The sequence below is a fragment of the Onychostruthus taczanowskii genome, unplaced genomic scaffold (genome assembly GCF_017590055.1).
Source record: "Onychostruthus taczanowskii isolate IOZ18803 unplaced genomic scaffold, ASM1759005v1 scaffold22, whole genome shotgun sequence".
Classification (NCBI taxonomy): Eukaryota; Metazoa; Chordata; class Aves; order Passeriformes; family Passeridae; genus Onychostruthus; species Onychostruthus taczanowskii.
In genome coordinates, this window is record NW_024499462.1 from 113,625 (window position 1) to 124,901 (window position 11,277).

An 11,277-nucleotide genomic window follows, 5' to 3' on the forward strand; every position below is an offset into this window, starting at 1 on the left:
CCCAGCCAGGCTGGACCATTCCCAGCCGGGAATAACCATTCTAAACCGGGAAGAACCATTCCCCACCAGGAATAACCATTCCCAGCCAGGCCGGACCATTCCAAGCCGGGCAGAACCATTCCCAGCCGGGAACAACCATTCCCAGCCATGAATAACCATTCTAAACCGGCGGCGGCGCCGCGTGGCGCGGGGCGGGCCGGGTGCGCGCGCGCGGTGGCGGGCTGCGCCTGCGCAGTGTCCCCCTCAGCCGGCGGCGTGCGCGGCGATGTCGGGGTACGGCGTGGAGGAGCGCGCCGGGCCCCACAGCCCCGAGTACCGGCTCTTCTTCAGTGAGTGCCGCCCCCGCCGCCCCCCGCGGGCCCCCTGACCCTCCACACCCCGCCGGCGCCCGCCTGAGCCCGCTCAGGTGCGAGCTGCCGGGGTGTCCCCGTGCCTGACTCGGCTCCCTCCCCTTGCCTTGCAGAGGATGCCGCCGGGCGATACATCTCCCCCTTCCACGATATCCCCATCTACGCGGACGCCGGGAAGGTAAGGGGAGGTCCTGAAACACGCAGGGGATGGGGGAGTCCTGAAACATCCGGGAGACCCTGGGTCCTGGAACATCCAAAGGACATGGGGATCTGGGAACACACAGGGAACCAGGGAATCTGGGAACACACAGAGAACCAGGAAATCTGGGAACACACAGCGAACCAGGGGATCTGGGAACACAAAGGAGATCAGGGGATCTGGGAACACACAGGGAACCAGGGGTGCTGAAACACCCAAGGGACCAGGGGATCTGGGAACACATCGGAGATCAGGGGATCTGAAGCATCCAAGGGATCAGGGGGTCCTGGAACATTCAAGGGACATGGGGATCTGGGAACACACAGAGAACCACGAAATCTGGGAATACGCAGGGAGACCAGGGATTCTGGGAACACACAGGGAACCAGGGGTGCTGAAACACCCAAGGGACCAGGGGATCTGGGAACACACAGGGGATCGGGGGTTCTGAAACGTCCAGGAGGTCAGGGGGTCCTGAAACATCCAGAGGACCAGGGGATATGGGAACACACAGGGGACCAGGGGTCCTCAAACATCCAGGAGCTCAGGGGGTCCTGAAACATCCAAGGGACATGGGGATGTGGGAATATCCCGGGGTCTAGGGGATCTGGGAACACACAGGTGATCAGGGAGTCCTGAAACATCCAAGGGACCTGGGGATCTGGGAACATCCAAAGACCAGGGGTGCTGAAACATCCAAGGAAGCAGGGGGTCCTGCAGCCTGAGACACCCGGGGGAGGCTCACCCTGCAAGGAATGGGTTTCTCTCCATCCTGGCCTCGGGTGGAGCGACCCAGGAGAAGAGAATGGATGATCTCATTCCCGGTTTTTGCGTCAGAGATGCGAGTGCTTGGCTTGAGCTCACCCATGCAGGCGTTTTGGGTTAGCTAAGCAGAAAACTGCTTTTTTTGTAATCTCTACACCCATTCCTATGGCTGCTGCATGGTATTTCAGGCTTGGGGTTTGGCTGCAGGATGGCCTGCAGTATAATCTGACAAAGAACAGAGGGTGAAGATGAACAGGTTAAATTCCTGCTGTAGCATCTCCTGGGATCTCTTGCCTGGCAGAACCTGCCCGTTGCAGTGCTGCAGGGCTTTCACATCCTTCTAGCAGACAGTGGTTAGTCAAATTAGGCTGTTCTGAGTGAAAAATGCCCCGGATTCAGGAAATCAAAATGGTTGTGTTTCAGTTTTCATTTAATGTTTTTTCAGTGGTGCCTCAGGCTCTCTGACTGTTTCCTTTACTGTTGCAGCCTGTTTCTATCTCTGACTATAAAGCTGTGCAGCTCGGGAAATGTAGTGGAGCAACTGCTACTTGTTAGAGAGAGCTGAAATTCAGAGGTGGGGAGTGGCTCTGGGAAAGGAAAAAAGAATGTCCAGAGCTGAGAGATGAACCTCCAAAAAGCAGCTGATTGAGCTGCTGAGGTGAAGGTGATGGAGCTACCTGAGGTGCCCTGGGAAGTGTGTAGTGGCTTTTGCCTCCACAGAGGAGAAAAGATGGATTGTGGTCATCCAGGATGCAGCAGTGGCTCAGTAGGGAGGCAGTTCCCAGTGCAGGTGCCTGGCAAGGAAAATCCAGATAATGCCACGTTTTGCAGGCGCCTGCAGAACAGGGGAGGAAGGAGCAGGGGAGTGAGTACAGAGGTGAGGGGGAGTTCCTTGAACTGGTAGTGCTTAACAGGGGAAACTGGCGTGCCCTGAGGCACGCAGTGCTGCTGCCAGCAGCTCTGCGCCAAGTCATTCAGAGAGAAAAGTCCCAATAGCTGAAGGTCACAGTCCCCAAAGTTACACAATAGTGCTGCTCCCGTGGGGCTCTCTCTGTGGCTGGAGTGCCTCAGCACTGAGGTTTTACTCATCACTTAGCAGGTGGGCTGCCAGCTACGTTACAGGGCCCAGCTCAGAGCAGAAGGTTGTCCCACTCTGTCTGGGCTCCTTGATCTTTATCCTCAGACTCCTAAGACGCTGAGAGGATTGCAGGGTGGTTTTTTCAGTCTCAGGCTGGGCTGTGTTGACCTTACCTGGACCTGTGTCATTGCAAAGGGATGTCCTTGAGCTGCTCTCTGTGTGTCTTTGGCCAAGTTGGACCATGGGGAAGCTTCAGTCCATACAAAGATGCAGCCCCAAGTCATCTTTCCCTGCCTGCAAAGCCATAAAGCTCCCAGCCCAGCCTGTTCCAGTTGCCTCATTCCTCCCCTCCAGTTAGGAATAAAAACAGTTGTGTGCCTTTCTGCATGCAAAATGCAAATGAGCAGTGACCCCCTGCAATTAAGGGGTTGTCATAAAGCTCTGCTGGGGAAGGGTGTGGGCAAAGTCAGTGATGTAACAGCACTTGTTGCACAATATCAATCCAATTATGGGGCAATACAGGTTCGAGGGACTTTGCCATGCTAATGCTGCTTAAGGTGGGGATTAGAAGCCTTGCCCAGGCCAGGGAGCAAGGTTTGACTTTTTGTTAAAAAGCCATAATCTCTTCAAACAGCAGATGTTAAGGTTCAGGTGTGGAAAAGCTTGTTTTCTTGGGGAGGAGGCTGACATTGAACTCTCAGCCCAGCTGGATCAACAGGAGATGTTTTCAAGTGTCACCTGTAAACAAGATACAGTGAGATGTGGTTCTGCATTTCTCCCCCACGTCTTCATCCTCACACCATGCCACCAGCAAGGTCTGCTGTTACAGGAGTGTCAGCCTGGAGAAAGGGCAAACTTCCCTGCATTATGACTAGAATATTTGGGAGTGGTGGTCTCATTCATTCAGGGCAGCACATAGATACCCACACTATTAAATGGATGACTTGTCCTCTTGGTCTTGTCTTTTCTGGATGGCCAGAGTGGCTCTTTCTGGAGCATTAAACACTTTGTACTTAATAAATATGGCCCAAAGCCCATTTTGTTTTGTCCAGGGTAGTTTGTATGCAGCAGTTTGCCATTGATTTAACCTGTTCCTGTAGCCTAGGAATGTGATGGGGATGTTTGTAGGTGGCAACTGATGGGAGAACATGTGGGAACCTCAGTCTGGCCTTTGGGGTGTTTCGTGGGATTCAGCTTGGAGAGATGACATGTGACTAACTGGGCTACAGGACTTTTATCAGCTGTCTCAAAATTAGCACTGGAAAAAAAAAAAAACAGCAGAAAAAGCATGGTTTCAGGTGAACTGGCTGGTTTTTGTGCTCACTTGTATGTGTTCCCTAGTTCAAAGCATGGCCCCAAGATTCCCTCCCACTCACTCCACTCACTGCTGTTTTGCTTTCTTCAGAATGTGTTCAACATGGTCGTGGAGGTACCTCGATGGACAAATGCTAAAATGGAGGTAACTGCATTACAGTTCCAGTCCTAGTGCTTGGCTTTGCCAATCCCTCCTCAGACCCACCTCCAGAATCAGAGAGGTTTCTGACTTCTCCTCTCAGTACCTGCTTGATGCTGGAGGTCTGGTGTGGAGGCTGAGACTGCAGATGTTGGAATGCTGTGGTGTTCTCCCGTGGCTTCTGATTAAAGCAGTATTTTATAGCTCTAAACCCCGTGTGATTCCAAGGCTTGCAAGTCTGCTGGAAACCATATCCCAGGGGATGGCAATGCACCAGGAGGTGTCCAGTGTCTGCTGCTGGCATCAGCGTCATCTCCTGGTCTCTTGGCTTATCAATTCCATTTAAAAAAATTACTTTTTTATTCATAAAGGGTAAAGCTGAGGGATTTATTTATAACTATAATAATGTAATATAATATAACACAACATAACTGCACATAATATAATATGCAGCTATAGAAAATCATTATATTATATTGAATATATAATTATTATTTATGTTATAGCTGTATTATAATTATTACATTCTATTCTATTATTTATTTATTTATAACTTTTCTTTCAGATTTCCACAAAGGAACCCTTAAACCCAATCAAGCAAGATGTGAAGAAGGGGAAACTGCGCTTCGTAGCGAACGTGTTTCCCCACAAGGGCTACATCTGGAACTATGGTGCCATCCCACAGGTACTGTGGTTTATCCCACTGGCTCATCCCTCCTGGTGGGGAGGAGGCAGGGTGCCTGTGCCTGTGTTAATGAGCAAAAAGGTCAGCAGAGAGTCTGGTCTGGAGCGTGGTGTTTGCAGCTGGGTATATCATCCTGCTGAGGGAGAGAGCCTGTCAGGAAAACAGGGGTGTTTTTAAGCAGAAATGCCAAGTTTTAGGCTTCTATCTGATGTTATAAACGAGTTCCCTGAGGATGAGCAGCTGCTGCTCAACCTCAGCTGTTCAGAGCTCGGCTGGGCAGGAGCTGGGAGGTCCTTCTGTGGCTGAAGGGAGCTGTCATTGTGCATCTGGCAGTGCAGTGCCTTCAGTTCCTGCCTGGCAGAGCACGAGGCTTTATCCTAAGGGTGCAGGATTTAGGCTGAATCTTTATGAGAGACTCTTCTTGCCAACGCCCACCACTGCACAGATGTGCTTTCCCAGAAACAGCTGGCAAGGTGGGACATGATAGTGACATCTGCACACATGCTCTTAAATGGCTGGGGACTGCTAGATAAAGAGGGACTTCAAACAAGGCTGTTTGCCTCTGATGTTCTCTGAGGCTGGGGTTTCCCCCAGAGGAATAAGCTGTCAGTGACAGGTCACAGGCAAACACTCTGAATTTGGTATTTGTGCTCCAGACAGTGGCACATGTCAAGTGTTTTCCCCACGTGGCTGAACAGGTTGAGTTGTTTCCTGCTTGAATGGATTCTGGTGCCTGCTTCTTTGTGCACAGCTGTGTCTTTTGAAGCCTTTGCTCTGTCATGTGTTCGTGGATCAAAGGTGTTTATTCATCAGGAGCTTAACACTCCCTGGTAGAGAAATGTGATAGTGTTTGTGGCCCCACAGCACCACCCAGGTGTCAGAACATCTTCCTGAACACTCTGGATTCCATCACAAGGTCGTGGCTACACTGCTCTTGTCCTGGCACACAGAAGTTTGGGAAGAACATTCCTTTTTATATCACAACCCCCTTAGGAGTTCCTGTTCCTTAGGATGCAAGTGGGCATGGAGTGCTTTTCACTCCTGATCAGGAGCATGTTTTAAACAGTTCTTGTTCTTGGAGTCAATTAATTGGCCTCTGGAGTTGTGTCCTTCAATGTGCATTCAGCACTGTGGGTGAGATGCACTGGGGAGCACAGCGGGACTCCACATTCTTATCACTTCTCCAGGGTTAACAGTGTCTTCAATTGTTTAATTAAAGGGAAACAATACACTGTCTGTCTTCCATCTCTGCTGGACTGCTATCTGGAGTTCAGGAAACTTCTGCCAAGGAATGAATAGGGAGAGGAACAGGCAGGAAGCCAAATCAACAATTTTCCTTTATAGATGTGAACTTCACCTTTATGCAGCTGTAGGACAGAGAGGAAGTCTGGAAGGTTGTTGAAAGGGGGTTTGTGGGTAGGAGGGGGCTGCTTACCTTGTGGAAGATGAACCTTTTAACTTGAATTCAAACTTGCCAAGCCCAAGGGAAACAGTAGCCCAAATACCTGACCTGGCAGCAGGTGTGAGGTGGGCCATCCTCTGTTTATTCCAGGCAGCTGCATGCCCGAAATAAACCTGCTTTTTACTACCTCTTTAAACCTCTGAGTTCTTATTCTTATGTGTGGTTGGTTTGGGGTTTGTTTTTCAGACTTGGGAAGACCCAGGTCACAAGGATGAAAATACTGGTTGCTGTGGAGATAACGATCCGATTGATGTGTGCGAAATTGGAAGCAAGGTAACGCATCCTAAATGACTCCTGAAACGTGTAATTAATGTCTCCAAAGCCAATTATCCAGGGACATTATTCACTTCCTACCTCCCCTCCCTTAACAATGTGATGTTTCCCTCTGCTGCCTCTGGAGATTGCTGCTGAGATGAGGCAGGGCTGATGAGCTGCTGGCAGCCAGAGCTAATTTCATGGTGCCTGGCTGCTTGCTGAGCCCCTGCACAGCCTCGTGCCGTGCACTCCTGGGGTGCATCGGGGTGGACACGAGGCCTTTGTCCTTGCAGGTCTGCTCTCGGGGAGAAGTCATCAAAGTGAAGGTGCTGGGCATGCTGGCTCTGATTGATGAGGGAGAGACAGACTGGAAGGTCATTGCCATCAATGTTGAAGACCCCGAAGCAGCCAGCTACAATGGTGAGTTCCAGGGGGGAGGAGCAGGAGCAGTGCTTCCCTTCCTCCCCTGGAAGCCTCAGGAGCTGGGGACAGGGCTTGCTCCTTCTGTCAGTCAGATATGATGCTGGAAGGACAATCCTAGAGCAAAACATTTCACTGCTGTTTGTCACACGTGGCCAATCCTCTGCGCAGCCTGGCATTCCAAACACAGTGCAAGGAAAGGGATTGTCCCCCAAGCCTCTAATCCCAGCTGTTCAAATGTGTCCAGGCTCCTGGGGATACACACCCTGGGGATGAAACACTAACTTCCCTGAGGAGATACTCCCTGAGCCTTCAGGGAACCTGTCTGAAATGTTGCTATGGCTGCTTGGGGAGGGGCTGAAAGAGGCACAGCCCGGAAAAACTCAGCAGAGCCGCGTAAATTCTGTAGTTCACTGCATTCTGTTACTGTTTCTGGCTAACAAACCCCATTGTCCCCTGCCAGACATCGAGGATGTCAGAAGGATGAAGCCTGGATACTTAGAAGCTACTGTGGACTGGTTCAGAAGATACAAAGTACCTGATGGAAAGCCAGAAAACCAGTTTGCCTTTAATGGGGAATTTAAAGGCAAGGTAGGATCGCCTTCCTGTGCACAGAGGCACCTCATCCAGAACCTGAGCTCAGGCTGGGTGGGGACACGAGTGAGGTGCTGAGAGAATGGATTTTTGTGGGGGTGCTGAGAGTTGATTTCAGTTCATCCTGCTGGTTTCTTTCCAGCCTAATGAGTACAAGAATGCCAGAAAAAAAAAATGCCTGGGGTTATCACCGTGGTGTTGTTGAATGTTTTTTTCATGTGGGATCACTTCAGGGCTGGGAGCCTTTGTGTCAGAACCAAGTGGAAAACACCAGGTTTATTTGCTGCAGCTCTGGAGCAAAGGCAGCTTGACATCACCCTTTGCCTCCCGTACCCCTTGGTTTTGTTCCACTGCACCCTGGTGCAAGTTAAACTTAACTCAGGAGTTAAAGCACTTCTTCCTTCGGGCATGAAGTGTTCCCTCACACCCTGTGAGTAAGGCTCTGCCTTGGCAGCACTCTGCCTCTGCTCTGGGTTGGATCAGATAAGTCACTGCTCCTGAGCAGGTGAAATCCTGTTTTGGTGTCCTCACTCCTCCTGCCCTTCCTGGAGTGCCATGAGGGGTTTACTGAGGTGACTCAACTCCCAGGGCTCCAGAGGTGGTGCAGAGAGGGGGAGTTCTTCCAAAAGCTCTCTCTGGAAAAGAAAATGGGAGTCATGAAGGGCTTGTCCCCTTTGGCTGTAGCACGGCACTAGGTTGGTCAGGCTGGAACACCTTGCTGTCCCTCAGGATGGGTAAAACCCGTCAAGGAAACTGGAAAATCAGGATAAAGAACCTCACACATGCTCTGCAGTGTTTTATTTGGCTTGGTTTGGTATCAAACCAGGACATTCAGTGCCGGTGTTCACACCGAGAATGAACTGCGTGCGTTTCCTTCTCCAGCTGACAGGTTAATGCTTGAGCATATATTGCTCATTTTTAAGGGAAGAGATTGATAATGCCTGGAAACAAATTCATTTCTAAGTAGTTGCAAAGCCAGATCAGCTGCCTGTCTCTTCCTGCTGGTCTGAATTATTTTCCTGGAGTGGAGAGAGCTCCTGGACAGGCCTGGATCAGCAAGCTGCTGGAGACAAACCGAGTGGGAGGAGCAGCAGGGTGGAGGTGCTTTTATAAAGCAGCACTGGCCCGAGACTCTGTTCAGTTTCTTTTGGCCCCAAGCTTGCTCTGTGACCTTGGCAGATCCTCCCATCTTGAAAGCAAAACAATTCTCCTGCACAATCCTGGTTGTTTCAGCTGCTGTGTGCTGGGAGTTTCTGCTCTTCCTGAATGGCACCAGAGCGGAAGAGGTTTCTTCCAGCCCCTTCCAGAGCTGCCTAACATCAGCTCCTTTTAAGTGATAGTCTGGAGAAGGTGGTCTGGTGCTTCCACATAACATGATGTTTGTTCTCATCTCCATCTTCAGGATTTTGCCCTGGATGTCATCAAAGGCACCCACGAACACTGGAAAGCTTTAATAACAAAGAAAACTGACGGAGGGGAGATCAACTGGTAGGTTAATGCTTGTGGGAATGTGCCCCTTCCTCTTCCCTAAACTAAAAACCCTGGAACATCCCTTCCTGGGTGGTGCCATGCTTTCTGTTAGCTGCTGGCTGTCTAACAATATTCCATTATTTAATGCTCCTGGGGGGAGGCTGGGCTTGCACCTTCTCACAAGAGCCCAATGTCTTCCAGCACCAACCTGACGGTGTCTGACAGCCCCTTCTGCTGTAGTCAAGACTGTGCAAAAGCTACTGTGGATGCAGTAAGTACCAGTTTGAGTGGCCAAATCCCCCTGTTATTGTGGGGGAAGAGGGTGCAATTTGTGTGGTGAACTCTCCTCTCTGTGTGGGTGGCACGTGGCATGCTCAGAGTGTTTTGGGTGGCTGAACACCTGCTTCTGGTTAAACAGGGTGGATGTGGAGCAAACCAGACATTCCTCCAGAGGCTTCTCCCTGCCCTTAGTCATCCAAGAGATGGAATCCCAAATGGAGTTTGTGTGGAGAAAAGAACTAAATTTCTGAGCTGTAGCTTGGCTGTCAGCTGTTCTGAGAGGGTTTTCATATTTGGGCTTCCAAGAGCTTCACAGTACAGATCTTCCTCTGAGAAAGGAGAATCTAATTCCCCAGGGATTTTGCAGCTTCAGAATGAAGAACTTGACATTCCTGCTCTAGTTTTTCTGTCCAGCCTCTGGAATTAATTGTGTCTCCCTAGACTTGACGAGTACTGCTGTTGGCAAGCTGAAAGAGCTTAGAGGGAGGGGGCAGGAAAATCGAAGAGCAAATCTTGCCTCTCTTCCATAACTGGAAACCTGAGTCTCTCTGTAGCCTTGGAGAGACCTTTAAAACCATTGTGGTTTTTTCTAAAGTGCTGGTATCCCAATTAGGGGGTCTCAGTGAGGTTTTTGAAAGCCCTCATGGAGGATGTGTCACCAGACAGGGATTTTCTCTGTCTCTTGTTGTTCAATACCAGGGAAGGCTCTTCAGACGAGTTCTCTGAGTGCCTCTATTCCCCCATATTTTTTGAACCAATGTTGTAGGTTTATAAAAAAGCAGCTGCCTGCACCTGTGTAGGGTTTGGAGTGGGAACTGCTTGTGCTGGGAGTCAGATGTCCCTGGAGCCTGCCCTTGGAGGAGAGCCCCTCGGGCATCCCCGGAATGGGGACGCTCCAGGAATGCTGCATGTGAGCTCAGTTGTTCCCCCACAGCAGACCAGCTGCCATAGGGGCTCAGCAAAGGCTTGTGCAGCCCTGAATGCTGTGGGGAGAGTGAAGGGCACCTCTGGTCTCTGATAACACCCTTCTTGTTTCAGGCGCCGCCGTGTAAAGCTGCCAGCCCCATCCCGCCCGAAGGTGAGCCTCAAAACCCACCCTGACATCCAGCACACACCAGGGGCTTCCTCAGAGGAACTGTCCTCAGGAAAACGAGGGTCTGAACTAAACCTGGATGCTGCTGCAGCCAGGGCAAGGCCCAAGGGCAAGCTGAGGGTGGTGTTGGGAGCACAAAGAGGAGCTGGGCTGACTCTTCCAATCCCTTCGTGGGAATAAACCCGTGGAGAAATGTGTGTCCCCCATGTGGGCGTGAGAGTTGGAAGCCTTGCCTCCCTGAGTCAGCTGAGCCAGAGGGAAGCCTGGCTTGCTGTCCATGCTGCACCAAGTCATGGATGCTCCTAATGGCAGCCTGAGCAAGGCTGACTGTTCTGGGAAAACAAATCCACGTAAACAGGGTTGTGCCAGAACCTGTTTGCTGTGCTGAGCAGCTGTTGCCAGGAGCAGAGGAAGCCCCTGAGCTGGAGGTGACACATACACACTGCCACGTAACTGCTTAATAACTGGGTGGCTCACAGGGGACTAACCCCCTCCTTTTTTCTGCCCCACACAGTTGACAAATGGTTCTACTACCAGAAGAACTAAGTCCTGAGGATGGTGGTGAGACAGCTGTGTCCTTCCCACCGAGGAGCTGCCACACGCAGGAATAGACCAGAAAAATAGCTTCAGTGTCAGCAAGGAGACCTTGCCTGTAACTTCGCTGATTAGAATTCCATACCTAGCAGTGACGTGTCTGCTGAGGCCTGCTGGAGGCTGGAAGAAATAATTTATAAAATCCAAACACCCTGCTTGTCCACGGCCATGTGGTGCGCTCTGAGTCGTGACAGGGATCGCTCACCTGGGACGTGTATGGATGCTAGAAATAAAAAACTACTGAAATCCAGTGCTGTGGGGCTCCCTCTCCTTTCCCTCCCTGGAGCTGAGGGGTCACAAAATCACAGAACCACTGAGGTTAGAAAAGACCTCAGAGACCACGGAGTCCGGCCTGTGTCCCTTCCCGCAGGTCCAGCCTGTCCTCCAACACCTCCGGGGCTGCCCCCTCAAGCTCTCATCACCCTTTCCATGCAGAATCCCTGCTCCTGCCCAGCCTGGAGCAGCCCCCGTCCCGTCCCGCTGTCCTTCGTGCCGAGGGGGGGATGTTTAGGGCTGCCTCAGGGCCGCTCTCCATCCCGGGTCCCCGCGCGGCGCGGGCGGGTCTCGAACCCGCGGCTCT

At 51.3% G+C, this 11,277-nt stretch overlaps 1 protein-coding gene across 1 annotated transcript; it reads left to right on the forward strand.

Annotated features, from left to right (window-relative positions):
- The first annotated feature begins 190 nt into the window (after positions 1-190).
- Positions 191-10,947, forward strand: PPA1 (inorganic pyrophosphatase 1). The gene is made up of 11 exons (XM_041404876.1): positions 191-329; positions 464-528; positions 3,798-3,851; positions 4,411-4,530; positions 6,179-6,265; positions 6,541-6,667; positions 7,131-7,258; positions 8,664-8,749; positions 8,933-9,002; positions 10,049-10,088; positions 10,618-10,947. The coding sequence occupies exons 1-11, from the start codon at positions 266-268 to the stop codon at positions 10,647-10,649; spliced, it is 873 nt and encodes a 290-aa protein (XP_041260810.1). The 5' UTR covers positions 191-265; the 3' UTR covers positions 10,650-10,947.
- The last annotated feature ends 330 nt before the right edge of the window (positions 10,948-11,277 follow it).

Excerpts from the sequence above, each read along its gene's own strand:
- PPA1 (XM_041404876.1), top strand. The coding sequence starts at position 266 with ATGTCGGGGTACGGCGTGGAGGAGCGCGCCGGGCCCCACAGCCCCGAG. Across the intron at positions 529-3,797 it reads TCTACGCGGACGCCGGGAAG|AATGTGTTCAACATGGTCGT; the intron begins GTAAGGGGAGGT and ends TGCTTTCTTCAG. Across the intron at positions 9,003-10,048 it reads CAAAAGCTACTGTGGATGCA|GCGCCGCCGTGTAAAGCTGC; the intron begins GTAAGTACCAGT and ends TTCTTGTTTCAG.